Genomic DNA, 23992 nt, shown 5'->3' with positions numbered 1-23992 from the left:
AGGCCGGATATGTGCTTACTGACATGTTATGGTTTTTGTATTGTAAATTGTGTAATGTTGTGTTGACTACCTCTGCTTTCTTGGCCTGTGTCTAAACGGGTTTTTGTTTTCTCGTGCAATTGCATAGCCTATAGCAATGTTGCGCAACATGAGCTCATGGGATCTCATGAAGTGTTTGATTAGATTTTCGATTACATTTGCATTGATGTCAGAGTGATTAGACAGACAAGAGTACTGAGTACAAGGCAGTTAGCAAGTTTGGTAGGCTAATAATGACCATCGGCAGCATCAGAGCTTGGATTACCGTGACTAAACCGTTATGTGGAATTTGACTGCCTTCATGACTCGTGACAGCCGGTGTGGCAATAATACGGTCACCGCACAGCCCTAGATGTGATTACCCATCTTCCACGAGAAACTCCATCACTTGATGTTTTGCTGATGGTGGGACTTGATCCAGCAACCTTTCGGTTACTATTCCAACGCTCTAACCACTAGGCTACCTGCCACCCAGGTGGGTTGATATACAGAAAGACCAAGTCCATGTTATGGCAAAAACAACGCAAATAAGCAAAGAGAAACGACAGTCCGTCATTATTTTAAGACATGAAGGTCAGTCAATCCGGAACATCAAGAACTTTGAACATTTCCTCAAGTGCAGACGCAAAAACCATCAAGCGCTATGATGAAACTGGCTCTCATGACGACCACCACAGGAAAGGAAGACCCAGAGTTACCTCTGCTGCAGAGGATAAATTTGAGTTAACTGCACCTCAGATTGCAGCCCAAATAAATGCTTCAGAGTTCAAGTAACAGACATCTCAACATCAACTGTTCAGAGGAGACTGCGTGAATAAGGCCTTCATGGTCAAATTGCTGCTAAGAAACCACTACTAAAGGACACCAATAACAAGAGACTTGCTTGGGCCAAGAAACACGAGCAATGGACATTAGACCGGTGGAAATCTGTCCTTTGGTCTGATGAGTCCAAATGAGATTTTTGGTTCCAACCGCTGTGGCTTTGTGAGATGCAGAGAAGGTGCACGGATGATCTCTGCATGTGTGGTTCCCACAGTGAAGCATGGAGGAGGAGGTATGATGGTGTGGAGGTGCTTTGCTGGTGACACTGTCAGTGATTTATTTAGAATTCAAGGCACACTTAACCAGCATGGCTACCACGGCATTTTGCAGCGATATGCCATCCCATCTGGTTGGCACTTAATGGGACAATCATTTGTTTTTCAACAGGACAATGAGCCAAAACACACCTCCAGGCTGTGCAAGGGCTATTTGGCCAAGGAGTGATGAGTGCTGCATCAGATGACCTAGCCTCCACAATCACCAGATCGCAACCCAAATGAGATGTATTTTTTGTCATTTAACCAGGGCAAGCCCATTTGGGATGAGTTGGACCGCAGAGTGAAGGAAAAGCAGCCAACAAGTTCTCTGCATGTGGGAACTCCTTCAAGACTGTTGGAAAAGCATTCCAGGTGAAGCTGGTTGAGAGAATGCCAAGAGTGTGCAAAGCTGTCATCAAGGCCATGTCATGTTTTGTGTGGACCACAGGAAGAGTAGCTGCTGCTTTTGCAACAGCTAATTGGGATCTTAATAAAATACCAATACCAAGGCAAAGGGCGGCTACTTTGAAGGATCTCAAATATAATATACATTTTGATTTGTTTAAAACTTTTTTTGGTTACTACATGATTCCATATGTGTTATTTCATAGTTTTGAGGTCAGATCAGGAAACATTTGTAAAAAAAAATATTTTACATGTATTCAACCTCTTATTTTTGGCACTATACAGTCTCCATATATACTTCCGTTCATTTTGTCAACTGGTACCGGGGGACCTTCAGACGAGTCCTGAGGCCTGTGGTCGTCCTAAAGCAAAACGTGAGAGTCTCACCTTTGCATAGAGGGGTCATAATAGTTTGTACAGTAGGTCAAACCCTTTAGACACTACAGAGGACTTTGTGAGAAACTGATCATGGTTTAACAAACACCGCTCTAGCTCTGTCACAGATGCAGTGGATTGAGACTCATCCAATACAAAAAAATAATAATTCTGTAGTTTAAATTGACAGATTTTTATGGGGATTATTTTATTATGGGGATTATATTTCCACTGGGGTGCGGACATTGACTTTAGGGGGTTAATTACCTCCGAAACCACGCTGCTTTCAACATACTTGTATTCCTCATTTACTCAAGCGTTTCCTTTATTTTGACAGTCACCTGTACATAGGACATAAGCAACATGGGAATGATTCATAAATGCAGTCTATGCATTGTAAACATAGTACACAGTACAGGCATCATAGGTGGACAAGGGCATTATAGTAAGACCATACAAACAAAAAAAACGAACGTAACCATGGATACAGTAATCACAATGGCTTACAGTTCAGTGGACTGTTTCCTTGGCGGCTCCTCCTGCCCGGCTGGAGGGACATTGAAGGCTACGTATGGACACCAATTAGTGTTCAGACACACCAGTCTCTCCAGCGAGGCTGAGTTGACTATATCAAAGCCTGTCTGGCCTCCAAATGTGCTGGGCTTCCAGTACTCAGGGGAACAGATGGGGTTACCCAGAAGGCCTTTCAGGGAGAATGGAGCCCCCATCTCCACCATGCTCTCACCAAATATGGCGTTGGGGCGTGTCTTCTCCAGCATGATGGCAGGGTAGAACTCCAGCGCATCAATGTCACCATAGAGCTCCTCCAGCTCCCTGGCTATCTCCTCCTCACCTGGGGACAATATAAAATATAATTATTGTCCCAGAAGGGCAATTTGGTTGCAGCAAACTACACAGATAGGGCACATTTAAAGTAAATTAATACAAATACAGAAGAGAAGAGTAAAAGAGTTCATTAGAAACACATGATCAAGTTAAAGACAAGACTGGTTTGAGATGAGAGGACAACAAAGACTGCCTATGGCGTCTGAAGAGGCCAACCCATGTCAAGATGAAGCTGTATGCTAGCTGCTTTGAGAGAACGTTGATATTTTACATATTTTCAATTTGCATAAGGGCAATTACACAGTGACAGAGTGATGCTGAGACTCTGATTTGTTACTTTAAAATGTATGCCAAGCAAAACTAATCGTTGCAAAGATAAACAAACCATAAGTCAATGCACAACGATGACTTAACAATTTCCACTGAACATTTTTATAAAAACACATTTACTTGCAGAACAGTGCAGATACAAAGTTTGGTAACAGAATGAGTGTACAATTCGTCATTCTGGTTTGTTTAACTTTGCAAACCACACAACTCAATGCACAAGAAGAGCACAGATGGAAAGTTTGGTTACAGAATGACGGTTTGTGCAGTCAAACTAAAATATATGTGGTCTTACCAGTGAAGTCAGAGAAAGAAGTGTAGGGCTTCAGGTTGAACCTCTTCCTGTACTCGTTGAAGGGTTGGAGACGCAGAGTCCTGGACTCTTCAATAACTCCCTCGGCCACATTGGTCACCACTGGGTGGATGTTTCGACCTCCTCCTATCTGAGAAACAGGATTAAAATCAGCCAGACCCATTGTAGGCAATGGTGTACACTACACTAAGTGCTCGAGTCAATCTGCTTTGTGGATATTCAACTTTACAATGTGATTGTAATTCCAGTAGTATTCCTGCTTTATCGGAGACTGGATTCCAGTAAATGCTCCTTATGTCGGCTCAATCAGAAATGACCTTTACATTTCTATCGCGGAATCTGTAACGATTCAGCTTTCCGGATTGAGTAGAGCCCTACATCTGAAAGGATCAAACAGGCATCCCCTGTATAAATATAGGATGCATGAGAACATGGGAAAAAAAAGTCATTAAAATAAATGAATGACCCACCTATGAAGGGCCCAAAATGCATTACTCCATATACACCTTGGCACCTACTACCACGTTCAAAGGCACTTTAATCTTTTGTCTTGCCTATTCACCCTCAATGGCACACATACACAGATGTCATGTTTCTGCTCTCTAATACCGCATAGATAGTTGCTGCTCTGCTGACAAAGATTGATATCAATAAGCCACAGAGAAAAAAAGATTAATATCAGACAGATAGCATCTTGTTTAAGCCTCCTGTCATGATCTAGCACAGCTTCTAATCAACAGAAAACAGCTCTGTAGATACCGAATGCAGAGCATTAACAAGTTTGCAGGGCTGTGGTGACAGTTACAACATGTGCTATTTTACTGCTCACGGTTATGGACTTCACACCAAGTAGTGTCAGATTTACCATCAGGCTACTCAATCTTGCCATGCTATTTGCCCTGTCCCAACCTCATCCTCCATCTCTCTTACACAACGTCTGCCTTGCTCAAAAGAAGAAGTACCAGAACACACAAAGCAGACTAATGTGTCCATTTGAATTCAAGTCACTCACCAGGTGACTTGGAGAGGATCTGTGTCTGCACCACGTACTCTCATTACTGGTGTCCCCCAGGGCTCGGTTCTAGGCCCTCTTCTCGCTATACACCAAGTCACTCGGCTGCGTCATATCCTCACATGGTCTCTCTCATCATTGCTATGCGGATGACACTCAACTACTTTTCTCCTTTCCCTCCCTTCTGACACCCAGGTGGCGACACGCATCTCCGCGTGCCTAGCAGATAACTCAGCTTGGATGACGGCTTACCAACTGAAGCTCAACCCCTACAAGACGGAGCTACTCTTCCTCCCGGGAAAGGCCTGTCCGCTCCAAGACCTCTCCATCACGGTTGACAACTCCATGGTGTCCCCCTACCAGTGTGTAAACTACCTTGGCATGACCCTTGACAACCCCCTGTCGTTCGCTGCAAATATCAAAGCCGTGACTCGCTCCTGCAGGTTCATGCTCTACAACATCCATAGAGTTCTCCCATGTCACCCCCCTCCTCCACACACTACACTGGCTCACATCCACTACAAGACCATGGTACTTACCTACGGAGCAGCAAGAACAAGACCCTCCCTACATTCAGGCTCTGCTTAATCCCTACACCCCAACCTGAGTTCTCCGTTCTGTCAACTCTGGTCTATTGGCCCTCCCACCCCTACGGGAGAGCAGCTCCCGCTCAGCCCAGTCCAAGCTCTTCTCTGTCCTGGCACCCCAATGGTGGAACCAGATTCCTTCCCTCTGAAGCTAGGACACCAGAGTCCCTTGCCCATCTTCTGAAAACATCTGAAACCCTACATCTTCAAAGAGAATCTTAAATAATCCCACAGCAACCCCACCACCTCCTCACCCCCCAAAAAATAATTTTGTGAACTAACACTCGCACTTGACTCTTTTCCCCCTTACTAGCTCCTTTATTGAGGAAAAATGTACTCACTATGACTGTGATATGTGGTTGTCCCACCTAGCTATCTTAAGATTTTTTTGTAATTTTTGCAGACACTCTTAGAAAATAAATTCCATATTATCATTGACCGCAACCGACTTATGTATGGTATGACAACATTATCGAGACCAGGGTTTATCATTAAGACACTGCATATGAAATCCCATGGTCACCGCACAGCCCATACCTGTCCGGCATACTGGCGTGAGAAAGCGTCTACCAGTTTCTCCACCCCGTAGTGTGTGACGATGGAGGTGTTGAACATGAACTGGGAGTAGGGCACCACGTCTCCGTCTATGTGGAAGCTGTCTGGCATCAGGGGGTGCCAGTGGTACAGCTGTTTAAACTCCACAGCGATGCGGTTCCTGTACTGGAACGTGGACTTGAAGAGCAGGACTGGGTCAAACTTCAGATCCAACAGGTAGCCACTCAGGTGCTGCACATACTCCTCGATCACTATCCGGATGGTCTCACCTGGAATATAAACTAAATATGGATCTACACCCAAGAAAATCAATTTTGGGAGAATCTACTAGAGAAGTGTGTTGATTCTTATTCCCCCCAACTATTGACAACCAAGCAGGGACAGCTCTAGTCTTTTGGGGTCCTAAGCGAGATATGGTTGGGACCTCCTGAAGGTCAGGGGCCCTGGACACTTGCCCTGCATGACCGGTCGGTATTCGGCCATGATTACTACAAGTTTAGATAGCTGGGAATAATAACATACCAATCTAAAAATTGTTAGCTGACATGGCTAATTGAGTGACTGTCAATGACTGACAAAACAAGAGAAAAATTGCTGATGCACAACCAAATCTCGAACTTGCACCTACTATTCTAACTCGCAACAGTAAGTTGAGACTCCGCTAGGGGGCCCTAAGCAACCCAGCACATGACAACATTTCCTAGAAATGTATATTCTGCCTAAAGTACTTGAGTGTCTAAAAATGGGCAATCTCTGGTGGTATGAAAGGCTAGACAGAGAGAGATCCCTGTCCAGTCAGGTATGTACTTACCTATTACGATGAGCCTGGCGGTCTGAAAGAGCTGCTCATCCCCCCAGGTGGGGTGCTCTGCCTTCAGGATGTCACAGACGCGGTTGTGTTCTCTCAGCCACAGGGTGGCGTACATGGTGAGGCCTGGCAACAGCCCAAACACCTCCTGCCCGATGGCCATACGGTGCCCCACGGGAGTCCCTTGAGGGTATCTCATATTCACCGGCGCCTCGGCCACCGTAGGAGGGTACACCTCACCTTTAACCACCTGGAAGAGAAGATAGTATTAGCCCTTAAGAGCTTTACAGATCCATTAGCACAATGTAGTAACTTGTGAGCATGCTTAAGGAATTGGTGTGCATAATGGAAACATTTTAATTATGTGGGGTAGCCTTTGGGTTTTTGTGGAAAAGCGATTTCAAAAGGTTTCAAGCGATTCACTGTCAGGACTGACCCTCCCGAGTTAGATAATGTGAATTTTATTGTGTGGCCTTTATATAGAACTTATGCCTACAGTAAATGAGTTGTTCACAAATGTCTTTATGCTGCGACTCAATTTCCCCAGCAACCTGCCAAACCAAATCAATGAACATGTCTTGCCAGATCCCAGTCTTGAGCAGCAGAAAAATGGGTCATGACCCCAACATTTTGGAAACACTACTGTAAATAATGATTACCTGAACTCCACCCATACAGTGCCTTCGGAATGTATTCAGAACACTTAACTTTTTCCCATATTTTGTTACGTTACAGCCTTATTCTAAAATTGATTAAATAAATAAAAAATCCTCAATCTTCACACAATAATAATAATATTGACAAAGCGAAAATAGGTTTAGAAATGTTTGGAAATGTATACAAAATATCTTATTTGCATAAGTATTTAGACCCTTTGCTATGAGACTCGAAATTAAGCTCAGGAGCATTGTTTCCAGTGATCATCCTTGAGATGTTTCTGTAACTTGGAGTCCACCTGTGGTGAATTCTACTGATTGGACATGATTTGGAAAGGTATACACCTGTCTATATAAGCTCCCACAATTGACAATGCATGTCAGAGCAAAAACCAAGCCATGAGGTCGTAGGAATTGTCTGTAGAGTTCCGAGACAGGATTGTACCGAGGCAGAGATCTGGGGAAGGGTACCAAAACATTTCTGCAGCATTGAAGGACCCCAAGAACACAGGGGCCTCCTCTATTCTTAAATGGAATAAGTTTGGAACCACCAAGAATCTTCCTAGAGCTGGCCGCCCGGCCAAACTGAGCAATCAGGGGAGAAGGGTCTTGGTCAGGGAGGTGACCAAGAACCTGATGGTCACTCTGACAGAGCTCCTCTATAGTAGAGTTGCCAGGCAGAAGCCACTCCTCAGAAAAAGGCACATGACAGCCCGCTTGGGAGTTTGCCAAAAGGCACCTGAAGACTATCAGACCATGAGAAACAAGTTTCTCATGTCTGATGAAACCAAGATTGAACTCTTTGGCCTGACTGCCAAGTGTCACGTCTCGAGGAAACCTGGCATCTTCCCTACAGTGAAGCATGGTGGTGACAGCATCATGCTGTGGGGATGTTTTTCAGCGGCAGGGACTGTGATACTAGTCAGGATCGAGGCAAAGATGAATGGAGCAATGTACAGAGAGATCCTTGATGAAAACCTGCTCCAGAACACTCAGGACCTCAGACTGGGGTGAAGGTTCACCTTCCAACAGGACAACGACTCTAGGGACACAGTCAAGACAACGCAGGAGTGGTTTCGGGACAAGTCTCTGAATGTCTTTGAGTGGCCCAGCCAGAGCTCGGACTTGAACCCCATCAAACATCACTGGAAATACCTGAAAATAGATTTGCAGCAATGCTTCCCATCCAACCTAACAGAGCTTGAGAAGATCTGCAGAGAAGAATGGGAGAAACTCCCCAAATACAGGTGTGCCAAGCTTGTAGCATCATACCTAAGACTCGAGGCTGTAATTGTTGCCAAAGGTGCTTCAACAAAGTACTTAGTTAACTTCTTTGGGATAGGGGGCAGTATTTTCACGGCCGGATAAAAAACATACCCGATTTAATCTGGTTACTACTCCTGCCCAGAAACTAGAATATGCATATCATTAGTAGATTTGGATAGAAAACACTAACGTTTCTAAAACTGTTTGAATGGTGTCTGTGAGTATAACAGAACTCATATGGCAGGCCAAAACCCGAGAAGATTCCATGCAGGAAGTGCCCTGTCTGACAATTTGTTGTCCTTCTGTTACATCTCTATCGAAATTACAGCATCTGTGCTGTAACGTGACACTTTCTAAGGCTTCCATTGGCTCTCTAAAGCCGCCAGAAAGTGGAATGGGTGTCTGCTGTCTCTGGGCAAAGTATAGGAGCAGAGTTTGTAAGTGGTCAACCTGGGGACAGTGAGACTGGAGATGCGCGGTCACGAGAACTCGCCATGTTTTTCTTTCTCTCTTTGAATGAATACAACGTTGCCCGGTTGGAATATTATCGGTATTTTACGAGAAAAATAGCATAAAAATAGATTTTAAACAGCGTTTGACATGCTTCTAAGTACGGTAATGGAATATTTAGAATTTTTTTGTCACTAAATGCGCTCGCGCGTTACCCTTCGGATAGTGACCTGAGGTATTTGGATATAACTATGGATTATTTGGAACCAAAACAACATTTGTTGTTGAAGTAGAAGTCTTGGGAGTGCATTCTGACGAAGAACAGCAAAGGTAATACCATTTTTCTAATAGTAATTCTGAGTTTAGGTGACCCCGAAGTTGGCGGATGTCAAAATAGCTAGCCGTGATGGCCGAGCTATGTACTCAGAATATTGCAAAATGTGCTTTCGCCGAAAAGCCATTTTAAAATCGGACAAAGCGATTGCATAAAGGAGTTCTGTATCTATAATTCTTAAAATAATTGTTATGTATTTTGTCAACGTTTATCGTGAGTAATTTAGTAAATTCACCGGAAGTTTGCGATGGGTATGCTAGTTCTGAACATCACATGCTAATGTAAAAAGCTGTTTTTTGATATAAATATGAACTTGATTGAACAAAACATGCATGTATTGTATATCATAATGTCCTAGGAGTGTCATCTGATGAAGATCATCAAAGGTTAGTGCTGCATTTAGCTGTGGTTTGGGTTTATGTGACATATATGCTTGCTTGGAAAATGGCTGTGTGATTATTTGTATCTATGTACTCTCCTAACATAATCTAATGTTTTGCTTTCGCTGTAAAGCCTTTTTGAAATCGGACCATGTGGTTAGATTAACGAGAGTCTTATCTTTAAAATGGTGACAAATATTTGATTGTTTGAGAAAATTGAATTGTGGTATTTTAGTTGGTTTTGTATTTCGCGCCGTGCGATGCCATTGGCTGTTGGCTAGGGGTTCCGCAGGCGGAACGAGGTTCCGCTAGCGGAACGTCTGTCCTCAACAGGTTAAGGGTCTGAAAACGTATGTAAATGTGATATTTCCGATTTAATATTATTTTTTTTATAAATTAGCAAACTTTTTTTTAAACTTTTTTATTTGTCATTATGGGGTACTGTGTGTAAAGTGATGAGGAAAAAAATTATTTAAATCAATTTTAGAATAAGGCTGGAAAAACTGGAAAAAGTAATGGGTGTCTGAATACTTTAAGGCACTGTAAATAACCAACAGTTGCTCAGTCATCTCATCCTGAGTTTCACATGCATACCACTGCCAAAAGAGACAATCAATGGGGTTCTTACAACACAACCTCTCCCGACACTGAACCAACACCTTTGCCAAAAACAGATACCATTCCCTAACGTCCTTCTTTGGAGTCGAATTCAGCTTATTCAACAGATAAAGAAAATGGGCCTCATGGGTGTACTTCTTTATCCTGACACGAGTCAGGATTTTTGGTCACTCAAATGATACACTAACTGGCACCTGGTCACTGAACAATGGCTACGCTGTTACCTGCTACCTCTGTGCAGTGGTGGGAGAAGTACCCAATTGTCATACTTGAGTAAAAGTAAAGATACCTTTAGACTTACTTACTTGCTGACTTTCACCTTAATAGAAAATGACTAAAGTATCTGGTTTTATATATACTTAAGTATTAAAAGTAAATGTAATTGCAATAATATACTTAAGTATAAAAAGTAAAAGTATAAATCATTTCGCAGTCCTTACATTAAGCAAACCAGAGGGTACAATTTTCTGGTTATTTTAAGTTATGGATAGTCAGGGGCACTCTCCAACACTCAGACTTAATTTACAAACTAAGCATTTGTGTTTAGTGAGTCCACCAGATCAGCATCCTGGATGTAACATAGTAAGCGTAAATCCATGACACCAAAATGAGTATGATATGTTACATTTGGTATGGTCACATATGACAGATGGTTACTTAAGGCAACGTGAACGTCTAGCAAACCAAAGTTTGCGAGATCGAATCTCAGACAACTTTAGCATTTTTGCAACTACTCTGCAATTACTTAGCATGTTAGCTATCCCTTCCCCTAACCCTTTAAACTAACTCCTAAACCTTAACCCCTACACTAGCTAATTTGTAACATACTGTACATTTAGAAAATTGGTAACATAATACGAATTGCAATTCATAACCTATCATACGAAATGGGTGATGGACATTAACGATTTGGAAATGTGAAGTTCACATTTGGACTCACGGGTGTTTGGCTTGCTTGTATGACATCATAGCAGTATTTATTATAATCCTCAACCTCAAATTTTTCAAAATACATTGAGTCCTCAATTTACAGCACTTCCCTCCCTTAGAGAACAAAAAAACATGCAAAAGCTGCTCAATTAGCGGGAGGGAAGGAGGCAAAGTCTTGTCGCACGAGGTGCTCAAGTTCAGAAGGACAGTCAGTCAAAATCCATACAGAGCTGTGAAGCGCAGAGCCAGACCTCTGACGTCATGTAACTGTACAGCCACTGCGTTCCAATGTAGGTGTTTATCAGTGCCAAAATCTGCCATTTTAAACCTGTATATAGAAGAGCAAATCCGTTTTGAGATTTTTCTTTAAATGCAATTTATGTTGGTTCCACCTTTTTTTGATATATTTAACCACATTAGTATGAAAAGGGTTAAAAGTGTAAAGGGTAGAAAGCACATGTACCTCAGAGTGGACCACAGAGTAGTACCGTGTCTACAGTAACATTCCAGTGGAGACTTGTCCATGCTTTCACATAGCTGGAGTGGAGTTATGCATTACTCCACATACCTGATATTTCATCTTTCCGTCTTTAAGAAGCCGGAGGCTCAGTTGACGCTCCAGATTATCTCCGTAGACATTGCCGGCATCCACCTGGTTAGAGATTAATAACACGAGATTAACATGAAATATGAGAATAAAAAGAGATTCACATTCAGGATGCATGTAAGAGACATAGATTAATATGACTCCCATGTATCTCGCAGTGTGTGCAAGATTTGGTTCCAGCAAGGAACAAGATTATATTGCGGCTGTTGGAATAGTATGGAGGAAAAGTATGGAAATGTATTGACTGCCTACTGTAAATCGCTCTGGATAAGAGCATCTGCTAAAATGACTAAAAAGGTAAAGAAAAAGTACAAAAAGGATTGGAGATGTCCACCTCTTCCTAACACCTAAATACATCACTTACTGGCCATCCTCCCCTAAATATAATTGTATTTATTCTATCATTCTATCAAATTGAATAATATAATATACAGTGCATTCGGAAAGTATTCAGACGCCTTGACTTTTTCCACATTGTGTTACGTTACAGCCTTATTCTAAAATGGATTTAAAAATATACAGTGAGGGAAAAAAAGTATTTGATCCCCTGCTGATTTTGTACGTTTGCCCACTGACAAAGAAATGATCAGTCTATAATTTTAAAGGGTAGGTTTATTTGAACAGTGAGAGACAGAATAACAACAACAAAAAATCCAGAAAAACGCATGTAAAAAATGTTATAAATTGATTTGCATTTTAATGAGGGAAATAAGTACTTGACCGCCTCTCAATCAGAAAGATTTCTGGCTCCCAGGTGTCTTTTATACAGGTAACGAGCTGAGATTAGGAGCACACTTTTAACCTCTTCGCTATAGGGGGCAGTATTATCACGGCCGGATGAAAAATGTACCCAAATTAAACGGCCTACTTCTCGGGCCCAGAGTCAAATATTTGCATATTATTAGTAGATTGGGATTGAAAACACTCTGAAGTTTCTAAAACTGTTTGAATGGTGTCTGTGAGTATAACAGAACTCATATGGCAGGCAAAAATCTGAGAGAATTCCAAGCAGGAAGTGGCCTGTCTGACAATTTTTAGTTCTTCTTTTGGTTCTCTATCGAAACTACAGTATCTGTGGGGTTACGTAGCACTTTCTAAGGCTTCCATTGGCTCTCTAAACCCTTCAGAAAGCGGATTGAGGCGTCTCCTGTCTCTGGGCAGAGTATAGTAGCTCAGTTCATGGTGGTCTGCCTGGTGACAAAGAGATTGGATATGCGCATTCACGAGACCACGCTGTTTATTCTTTTCCTCTTTAAATGAATACACCATTGTCCGGTTGGAATATTATCACTATTTTACGAGAAAAATACCATAAATATTGATTTTAAACAGCGTTTGATATGCTTCTAAGTACGGTAATGGAACATTTAGAAAAAGAATTGTCTCGAAATGCGCTCACGCATTACCCTTTGGATAGTGACCTGAACGCACGAACAAAACTGAGGTATTTTGACATAACTATGAATTATTTTGAACAAAAACAACATTTCTTGGAGGAAGTAGCAGTCCTGGGAGTGCATTCTGACGAAGATCAGCAAAGGTAATACCATTTTTCAAATACTAATTCTGAGTTTAGTGTGCCCCGAACTTGGCGGGTGTCAAAATAGCTAGCCCTGATGGCTGAGCTATGTACTCAGAATATTGCAAAATGTGCTTTCGCCGAAAAGCTATTTTAAAATCTGACATAGCGATTGCATAAAGGAGTTCTTTATCTATAATTCTTAAAATAACTGTTATGTATTTTGTCATTGTTTATGATGAGTAATTTAGTAAATTCACCGGAAGTTTTCGGTGGGAATACAATTTCTGAACATCACACGCCAATGTAAAAAGCAGTTTTTTTTATATAAATATGAACTTGATTGAACAAAACATGCATGTATTGTATAAGATAATGTCCTAGGAGTGTCATCTGATGAAGATTAAAGGTTAGTGCTTCATTTAGCTGTGTTTTGGGTTTTTGTGACAGATTAACGAGAGTCTTATCTTTAAAATGGGGTAAAAATTGTCATATGTTTTAAAAATTTTAATTATTGCATTTGAGGTTTTTGTATTTTGCGCCACGCTCTTCCATTGGATATTGGTGAGGCATTCCGCTAGCGGAACCCCTAGATGTAAGAAGTTAAAGGGAGTGCTCCTAATCTCAGCTTGTTACCTGTATAAAAGACACCTGTCCACAGAAGCAATCAGATTCCAAACTCTCCACCATGGCCAAGACCAAAGAGCTCTCCAAGGATGTCAGGGACAAGATTGTAGACCTACACAAGGCTGGAATGGGCTACAAGACCATCGCCAAGCAGCTTGGTGAGAAGGTGACAACAGTTGGTGCGATTATTCGCAAATGGAAGAAACACAAAAGAACTGCCAATCTCCCTCGGCCTGGGGCTCCATGCAAGATCTCACCTCGTGGAGTTGCAATGATCATGAGACGGTGAGGAATCAGCCCAGAACTACACGGGAGGATCTTGTCAATGATCTCAAGGCAGCTGGGACCATAGTCACCAAGAAAACAATTGGTAACACACTACGCCGTAAAGGACTGAAATCCTGCAGCGCCCGCAAGGTCCCCCTGCTCAAGAAAGCACATATACATGCCCGTCTGAAGTTTGCCAATGAACATCTGAATGATTCAGAGGACAACTGGGTGAAAGTGTTGTGGTCAGATGAGACCAAAATGGAGCTCTTTGGCATCAACCCAACATGTTTGGAGGAGGAATGCTGCCTATGACCCCAAGAACACTATCCCCACCATCAAACATGGAGGTGGAAACATTATGCTTTGGGGGTGTTTTTCTGCTAAGGGGACAGGACAACTTCACCGCATCAAAGGGACGATGGACGGGGCCATGTACCCTCAAATCTTGGGTGAGAACCTCCTTCCCTTAGCCAGGGCATTAAAAATGGGTCGTGGATGGGTATTCCAGCATGACAATGACCCAAAACACATGGCCAAGGCAACAAAGGAGTGGCTCAAGAAGAAGCACATTAAGGTCCTGGAGTGGCCTAGCCAGTCTCCAGACCTTAATCCCATAGAAAATCTGTGGAGGGAGCTGAAGGTTCGAGTTGCCAAACGTCAGCCTTGAAACCTTAATGACTTGGAGAAGATCTGCAAAGAGGAGTGGGACAAAATCCCTCCTGAGATGTGTGCAAACCTGGTGGCCAACTACAAGAAACGTCTGACCTCTGTGATTGCCAACAAGGGTTTTGCCACCAAGTACTAAGTCATGTTTTGCAGAGGGGTCAAATACTTATTTCCCTCATTAAAATGTAAATCAATTTATAACATTTTTGACATGAGTTTTTCTGGATTTTTGTTGTTATTCTGTCTCTCACTGTTCAAATAAACCTACCATTAAAATTATAGACTGATCATTTCTTTGTCAGTGGGCAAACGTACAAAATCAGCAGGGGATCAAATACTTTTTCCCCCCCTCACTGTATAAATTCTTAGTCTACACACAATATCACAATTACATAAGTATTCAGACCCTTTACTCAGTACTTCGTTGAAGCCCCTTTGGCAGCGATTACAGCCTCAAGTCTTCTTGGGTATGATGCTACAAGCTTGGCACACTTTTATTTGGGGAATTTCTCCCATTCTTCTCTGCAAATCCTCTCAAACTCTGTCCGGATGGATGGGGAGCGTCGCTGCACAGCTATTTAAGTCCGAACTCTGGCTGGCCCACTCAAGGACATTCAGAGAATTGTCCTTAAGTCACCCCTGTGTTGTCTTGGCTGTGTGCTTATGGTCGTTGTCCTGTTGGAAGGTGAACCTTCGCCCCAGTCTGAGGTCCTGAGTGCTCTGGAGCAGGTTTTCATCAAGGATCTCTCTGCACTTTGCTCCGTTCATCTTTCGCTCAATCCTGACTAGTCTCCCAGTCCCTGCTGCTGAAAAACATCCCCACAGCATGATGCTGCCACTACGCTTCACTGTAGGGATGGTGCCAGGTTTCCTCCAGTTGTGACGCTTGGCACTCAGGCCAATTTCAATCTTGGTTTCATCAGACCAGATAATCTTGTTTCTCATGGTCTGAGAGTCCTTTAGGTGCCTTTTGGCAAACTCCAAGCAGGCTGTTATATGACTTTTGTTGAGGAGTGGCTTCTGTCTGGCCACTCTACCATAAATGCCTGATTGGTGGAGTGCTGCAGAGATGGTTGTCCTGGAAGGTTCTCTCATCTCCACAGAAGAACTCTGGAGCTCTGTCAGAGTGACCATCGAGTTCTTGGTCACCTCCCTGACCAAGGCCCTTCTCCCCCGATTGCTCAGTTTGGCCAGCTCTAGGAAGCGTCTTGGTGGTTCCAAATTTCTTCCATTTAAGAATGATAGAGGCCACTGGGACCTTCAATGCTGCAAAAAAAAAAGTGGTACCCTTCCCCAGATCTGTGCCTCGACACAATCCTGTCTCAGGTGCTCTACGGACAAACCTTCAACCTCATGGCTTGGTTTTTGCACTGTCATGTACTGTCAACTGTGGGAATTTATATAGACAGGTGTGTGCCTTTCCAAGTCCAATCAATTGAATTTACCACAGGTGGACTCCAATCAAGTTGTAGAAACATCTCAAGGATGATCAATGGAAACAGGACGCACCTGAGCTCAATTTCAAGTCTCATAGCAAAGGTTCTGAATACTTATGTAAATAAGGTGTTGGAATCGGCTAAACGTTGAACATTGAGATATTAAATAAATGATAGAGACGAAGCTTTGAATAGAAAGAATCTGTAGCAACCCAGAAGGCTTTGGAATGTGTTTGATGGAAGAGAGGAGAGCAATGTGTTGATATAGGGAACACAGATGGATATCTGTGGATTAGGTGAAGGAGGGGTTGAGGTCAGGAGGTGAGGGGTGAGGTCAGTTCCCCTTAAGGGAGTAATCAGGGTTTGTCATCCTGTTACCCTCTTTATTCGTTTCCTGTGGAGCCATAAACTGTAAGGAGGAGGAGTGTCTTAAGTAGGATGTATATAACTGATGGAAAGAAATGTTTTGCTGTCTGATTACAGCTGTACAGAACCTTTGGCAATGATTAAACTTGATTAAAGCTTCTCTAGTTTCTCTAGATATTAGCTTCTCTAATAAGAACCTAACAAAGTTATTTCAGTTTTTGTTTTTTATAAATTTGCAAAATTTTCTAAAAACCTATTTTGGCTTTGTCATTATGGGGTATTGTGTGTAGATTGATGAGAAGAATTGATTTAATCAATTTTAGAATAAGGCTGTAACAAAATGTGGAAAACGTCAAGGGGTCTGAATACACTGTATAACATACTGTACAGTACAGGGAGTACCAAGTAACTCACCCCATGCCCCAGAGCCCTGGTAAAGCCCAAGCCCATACTGTTTCGGGTCTTGAAGAACTGATGGGTGAAGTGCTGAGCGAAGAAAGCAAACATTAGGTTGGTTCCCTTTGGATCCCGCCTGAATTGCCTCCTCAGAAGAAACTTCTCCACCACCAGCTTTGGGTCTGGGAGGACAGACTTTCCTGGAGAAAAGAGAGGAATGAAAGTATGTTAGCTATGCATGTTGCAGTTGGGAAGATTTATTTCACTGGGTAATCTCCAGAAAGTCTTTGTGGGATGCCTTCATCCTATTTTCTGATAGGAACTTTGGATGCACTCCATCTCACCTTTGGTACCCATAGGGGTGGGGCAGTCTTCAGGCACAGGGGGTAGGATACGGGTGTAATAGGAAACATTGGAGTAGGACTCCCAGCTGAGGTATCCATACTTGGAGTTGAAGGTAGGAGGACTAGGAATAAGGTTGGATCTGACTTTGGGAGGGAGAAAACATAATTGTTTGACACATTGATCATTATAGCCCTAAAGTTTTACTGAAAATGCAATAACAATGTTCGGAGGAAATACAACCCATGGGATAGGTGTGTGAGTGTGTGTGTGTGTGGGGGGGGGGGGGGGGGGGGGGGGGTGGTTGTACTATCCTTGTGGGGATCAGAAGTCCTCACAAGCAGTGGAGGCTCCTCAGAGGAGGACCATCCTCCTCGGTGAATTTAAAAAATGTTTTCATTGTGAAACATTTAAATTGATCCATTTTAGATAAAGCTACACTAAATATAATCACATCACCAAATAACTGATTAAAAACACACTATTTTGCAAAGAAGGTCTACAGTAGCCTCAACAGTACTCTGTAGGGTAGCACCATTGTGTAGCCGGTGCTCAGTTAGCTTCTGTCCTCCTTTGGGTACATTGACTTCAATACAAAACCTTGGAGGCACATGATTTTTACGCCCTTCCATAGACTTACACAGTAATTATGACAACTTCCGAGGACATCCTGCAGAATATCAGAACTCTTGCTGCATGGACTGCCGCATGGACTGACATGTGTTCCACCCAATCAAAGGATCAGAGAATGAATCTAGTACAAGCATAAGCTACAACGAGCTAGCACTGCAGTGGATAACATGTGGTGAGTAGTTGATTCAAAGAGACAGACAATAGTTGAACAGTTTTGAACAAATTAATTCCTTCAAAAATGAAGGAGAAGCAAGAGAGACAGAGATTGAAAGTTTAAAAAAATTACACTTACTTACCTAGTAAATGCAGCTAGCTAGTTTAGTATACTGAAACACCCTGCTCAAACAGAGGTACGCTATGTTAGGTAGCTGGCTATGACTTTCCAACACAACACTGGAACTCTTCCAAGTCAAGGTAAGCTTTTGGTATTATTAATTTATTGCCACTGGGACCCGCCGGTGTAACTGCTTACCGACTGTACACTGTAACATTACTGCCTGATTGTAGCCGGTTTACTAACACGTTAGTTCTATTAGCTATGCTGACTAACACTTTAGCTAATATGGTGACAACGATGTAGACTGTGTGTAGCGGTTTGGCTTGGAAAAGTTTTTTCTCCTGGTCACATACAGCTGATGTGTTGCGCATTGAAGTCCACAAGCGAAGAGGTGAGAGAAGGAGAGCACATAGGATGTGGCTGCCATGAAAGTGAACTGTGTTTACGAGTGATCAGGGGTGTACTCATTCGGCCGATTCTGTTAAAAAAACGTAAGCAAGCGGAATAAACATACCTGAATTTGTCCAATAGAAACTCTTGTTTGCAACTGTTGGACTAATGATTACAACCTGTATCAACTAGTTGCAGGCAAGAGTGTGCAAGGTGGTGTTAATTGTCACTGTCTGTCCATATGTCACAAATTTGTCTGTGGACCTGTGTGCACCTACATTGTAAACTTTCATTCATAGGCTAGATTGTAGCAATCTCATGATGGGTACAGGGAAAATTTGAGTATCATGTAGTAGCCTAAACCTATCGCTGTTACATTGAACTGGGTTATTGGAAAATGAATGAGATGTCATCTGATATGCTGTAATAGAAATAAGGCCATGTTCATGAAAAAGAAAAATGGCCTCCCTCATCTTACACTGACCGCCACAAGGATAGTAAAACAAGGAAAATTCGGACAAGTGGGGGGGGACATGTCGCCATTCCCCACAATGAAAAGGCTATTTTAGGCTTAGGCTTTGGGTTAGAATTAGAGTTTGGGATTAAGGTTAAGGGTTAGATTTAGGGGTTGGGGAAAATAGGATTTTGAATGGGAATCAATTGTTTGGTCCCCACAAGGATAGCAAAACAAGCATGTGTGTGTGTCACACATTTTAGATGAAGAGATGCCACTTCTCTCATAATATCAGAAAATAACTGTAACCGCAGAACAACCCAGATGATAACCAGTTTTTAAAACTGCAACTTCCAGCAGAGTTAAAAGACATTCTCAACTTTGAAGAAACTTCCAATTTCAGTGAGATGAAGAAACATTATCAACATTCAGTTTAAGACCATGACTCAATCCAAGGCACATTATAAAGCAGTACAGTAGACTCCCCCTTTAAGGACAATTTCTTCGCCGTTTACGGAGATTGCACTCACGGTAAAAGCTGAGGATGTCGGCTCAAGCAGAAATGACGTTTAAAAAAAGGGGCAATGCTGTCTAGTGCCCCGCACTATAACACACCATGGATTGAATCCCAAATAAAACGAAGGAACGTTCAGTTAAAGAAACACGCAGACCGAAAAATATGATTTAATTAATTTGAAGTGTAGCTTGATTTGGAAAGCCTCAAGCAAACATTCGAGGGATTAAACTATCAATGTGATGTAACTGAAAAGTAATTCACATTATAGTACATAATATCAATAAACTATACTTTAACTTTATGTCATTCACATGCAAAGCAAAATAAACCTGTGGGCTCTATCATTATTATTTGACACACAAGTCAGGTTTTGCATTTTAGCCATTATTTTCCAAAATGTTTTTCATTTCGTTCCAGTGTTCCGACCAGCAAAATAAAGTTCTGAACCGGTTCGAACAAAACATTTTTTTATTTTATTTATCTCAACATTAAATTACTTCACCAGTCAGTGTGGATAGAGCAGCTTGCTATGGTGGAGGCAAGCTATAATAGTTCTGTAGGGCGTGAGATGCGACTGAAATTTGGCAGGTGGGGAGAGAACAAGAGAGAGTGGAGGAAGAGGCTTGGCTTCTTGTTATGATGACATGCATTATCGGAATTCAGCCTAAAGAGGAACGGCTTCTATGAAGGAACATGAACTTCTTTGAACTTCCGAGAGTTTGCTTAACGTTAGACCAGAGCTAGCTAGCTGACAACATCACTTTTTAATACCTCGCCTCAGATTTAAACCTTGTAAATACGCCTAAAACTGTCTGCAGTTCTAGCGAGTTAGATGGAAGAACTCAGAGAATGGTGATGACACCATGGGCCAATGTGTGTTACCAAATATTTACATGCCAAGAACATAACAGAGAAACCATGAAGCAAATGGACACACGTTGTAAGCAAACTATCCAATGAATGCATTGGTAGGGAAGAGAAACTCTTCTCTTAAAGTAACACCATAAGAGTAGATATGAATATGTACAGTACGGGTCTGAGATAATGGGATAAGGATTCAATTCTAGAAGCACTTTGGAGAGCATTTATGCGTTTTCAACTGTTACAACAGCACAATGGATCCATGCATGCATTTCTATCATCATAGCATGTTTCACCTGGTTGCAAAGCACTGTACATTTTATTTTTTTATGGTACAAAGTTAGCCCTTCCACCACTTATACACAGCGCCCACTATAGCAACCATTTTGTGCCAGCATGCTCATGGCTGCATTGAATGTCAGGCGACTAACCTGTGAGGACCACCCTCATGAGCCAGTCCCGCATGAAGGTCCTGTTGATGAGGTTCCACAGCCAGTGGAAGTGTGTGAGGATGTAGTGGACCACGTCAGGGCTCGGCTTTAGCTGCTGGTGGATCCTTGTCCAGAACTCAGCTAAAAACACACAGAGAGAAGACAAACAGCACACTGTAAAATAAAATACAAATAAATTTAGTAATTTCAACTCATCATTATTAAGTAACTGGTTCCCACCACCTTTTTTAGATTACTCAACTTTTCAGTTAAAGTGTTACCTGAACTTAAAATGTATAGTTGGCCCAAACTTAGCTCCAACTTAAGAAAACTTAGGTAAAAATGCAGTCAACTTAAAATGTGTTTTCTCAATTAGAAATTATTATTTGGGCAGCTTCACAAAAAAAAAAAAAAAACAAAAAAAAAAAAGGAAAGTTGTGAAACTAAACACACGGCGCTTTTTCTTTTCATCTTGTTACAAATCCTTCTGCACATGAGGAAAGGATAACAATGTTTTAATAAACTAGAGAGGAAAATGTTAAATATAACTTGAATCAGAAGAATGTAGAAGCAAAACACTTAACTTACGGATAGTGCAATTCTGTCCATAGAAGCCGGTGCGAGTGCAGTCACATTCATTGCGGTCAATGCCAAACCTGACACACACACCCCAGTTCTGACAGGGGTAATAGCAACAGGGATTCACTGCAAATGATAAAAACGTACACATGTCAATTAAAGTATAGTTTAGGCACTGAGCTTTTCCTGACCATGTGACCTTACCAGGAATAGCAGAGTTTTTCCTAGTGGTGCACATACTTTTTCCTGATCAGCACAGTGCCTCTGTCATAAATTTGCCAGCTACAGTAAAGATTGCCAAGACACAATAGATGGTGTCCATTTGTCCAATGTCTCTCTAGCTTGGGTGCCAGCCTGAAAACTGTGCTTATAGCATCAGCGGAACAATAATCTCAGGCTGGAACTTGATGTGTTGCCCTACTCCCTTTTGTTTGATGAGGTAGGGAAGATATTTATTACAGTAACTACGTGACATCATCTGACGAGGATACTCACCGGAACCACAGCTTAATTACCTATGAGCATGGTATCTTAGTCAGGTACAAATCCAAACTCGAGATGTATGCACAACCTAACCTACTATTGTCACACAAATCTCCCACTGGCAGCAACGCAAAATTAGATTTACAGTAGGTTAAATAATCTCAAATTAAGATTCAGCCTAGAATAAACTAGCACACTAGGAAAGAAGAGGGTTAGGACTACTGGGAGTCTGACTGGGGTCGGAGGGCTGTGGTAACAGAAACGTCTGCTGCCATGAGACAAGCAAGATGCCAACTCTCACATCCTTGGCCCTGCCATCTCTATCATGTTACGGCTTCCTGTCCTTCCCTCACAGACAGACACATATCCATTGAGATGATCATAAATAGCATTTCTCATTTTCAAAATGAAGAGTGGATGTATGAATAGCAGTAGTTCAGCAGACCCTTCCTAATTGAGCAGGATTCTTCAGTCATGTCATTTAGATAACTGGAGTCTTTCAGTCTCTTTCTGCCAAGAGGAAACTCTGTCTTCATGATAGGAGACAGAACCCTATACTGTGCTAGTAGTCAACGCATTCAACTGACAGCACAGATATTGGGGTGAATATTTATAATATAACATTTGTATTAACACCATGGTCCCCCCCCCAAACCCTTTAAAATGACCAAACAATGGAAGTTAAAGATATGTACAATTAGGGCTGTCAATGTATTTGTACAAATAAATTGCATGACCCTTAAATGCAAATCGTCTTCCTTATTTCAAACGGGCTTCCTCCACTTGCAAATATGTTTACTTGTGTCATCTGTGTTGCCATACAAACAAATATGTCTGGATGCCTGTTCATTGTAGCTTTATATTAAATGTTGTATACTTTGGAAAACGTAAAGACACAATGTGCTCTTTAGAGATGTTTTGGATATTCTTTTCAGCAGTTTTAAATAACAGTATACATCTCATATAATCCAGTTGATAGAATTTCAGCATATTGTTACTAGATAATAATGACACTATAGTTCAGGGATGGGCAACTTTGATGGGGTTGGGGACACAAAGAAATCTTAACTCATGATGAGCCTCAGTGGCTAGCAGGTCTGTGTACCCATATCCATAAAGGATTCCCGAGCCTTCTGTCAGAGTCGGCAATTCCACCTGTTGCCCATGGCTGCAAGTTTCCCGCCCCTGCTATAGGTTTTAAAATATTAGACACCTACCAACATTTGTACTGGCGTCTTTCCCCTCCTCCCCGGGACATGTTGGTAACCTTTGCAGCAGGATACATGCCCAGACGCACACGACGCACTCTAAAAACACAATTATTAACGTGAATGAATGACCAAACCTAAAATAATGTAATGGTTTGGTGCCATTGGTAAAAAAACAAAACAAAACATTTAATTGTCAAAAACTCACCTCTCATTGTAAGATTTACTGCATAAGCACCTTCAGCGGACGCGTCTTCCCAATACAGCAGTGCAAAAATAATATATGCTGCACTCATGAAGAAATACACATAACCAATACGATGTATTTCCTTCCTGGAAGCTGTTTAGATACCATCTAAAAAACAAGTCCACACAGAATTTCATACGTGAAAGTTCATTTTGGTAGGGGCGAAACAAATGGTAAGCAACTTCCCCATCTCCTGGTTCACTTCTATACAACACATGGACAGTGTTGCCAGCTAATTTTCAAGTTAAGTTGCTAGAGGCAGGTTGATTTGTTGCTAAAAGTTGCTAAATGACGTTGTGATGCCATTGCGTGATAACGTAAAACTGCGTTATTACGTAGAAAACACAATAACGTCACTCAAATTGACTGGCCATCTCTGCAAAAAATATGATTTGATTTGTTCAGGTACAGACTCTCACTCTTTTCTGTACTTCTGGCTGTACAATTTTGATTGAGACATGTTGATTGATGTTGTAATTTTGTTCAAGATCAAACATTCATGACCAACTATATTAATTGGGTTTGGCTCGTCGAACGCATACTACTGCTGCTGCAGTCAACCAACAATGATTTTCAATTTGCTGAAATTGCTGCTGGCCTGCTGTTGACGTCACTCACAATGTACTTTTGCAGCCATACACGTGTGTTGTGACTGAGTGTGTGACAGAGAAAATCGTTTTTGTGTCATCAACAAAGTAGATGG

At 41.9% G+C, this 23992-nt stretch overlaps 1 protein-coding gene and 1 long non-coding RNA gene across 2 annotated transcripts in view; one reads left to right on the top strand and one right to left on the bottom strand.

Annotated features, from left to right (window-relative positions):
* Positions 1 to 2205: 2205 nt before the first annotated feature.
* Positions 2206 to 23308, bottom strand: pgh1 (Prostaglandin G/H synthase 1). Its single transcript, NM_001140374.1, has 11 exons — positions 23251 to 23308; positions 23052 to 23141; positions 21361 to 21477; positions 20773 to 20913; positions 17212 to 17355; positions 16886 to 17067; positions 11549 to 11632; positions 6350 to 6596; positions 5521 to 5807; positions 3367 to 3514; positions 2206 to 2751 (listed from the first exon to the last, which is right to left on the bottom strand). The coding sequence occupies exons 1-11, from the start codon at positions 23255 to 23257 to the stop codon at positions 2402 to 2404; spliced, it is 1797 nt and encodes a 598-aa protein (NP_001133846.1). The 5' UTR covers positions 23258 to 23308; the 3' UTR covers positions 2206 to 2401.
* LOC145862392 (uncharacterized) overlaps positions 18160 to 23992 on the top strand; it is a 386091-nt gene continuing 380258 nt past the window's right edge. The window contains exon 1 of the long non-coding RNA XR_014381816.1: positions 18160 to 18256. This is a non-coding gene — a long non-coding RNA (uncharacterized LOC145862392). The remainder of the gene's footprint in view (positions 18257 to 23992) is intronic.

The sequence above is a fragment of the Salmo salar genome, chromosome 20, assembly GCF_965601325.2.
Source record: "Salmo salar chromosome 20, fSalSal1, whole genome shotgun sequence".
NCBI lineage: Eukaryota > Metazoa > Chordata > Actinopteri > Salmoniformes > Salmonidae > Salmo > Salmo salar.
The sequence above is the reverse complement of the archived record's forward strand: the minus strand, read 5'-3'. Positions and strand labels throughout refer to the sequence as shown.

Bases quoted from the DNA above. Each gene is read 5' to 3' on its own strand.
- pgh1 (NM_001140374.1), bottom strand. The intron at 6,597-11,548 runs GTATGTGGAGTA...CTTCTCTTCCAG, and splicing joins ACGGAAAGATGAAATATCAG to GTGGTTAAAGGTGAGGTGTA. The intron at 3,515-5,520 runs GTATGGGCTGTG...CCTGTTTCTCAG, and splicing joins CACGCCAGTATGCCGGACAG to ATAGGAGGAGGTCGAAACAT.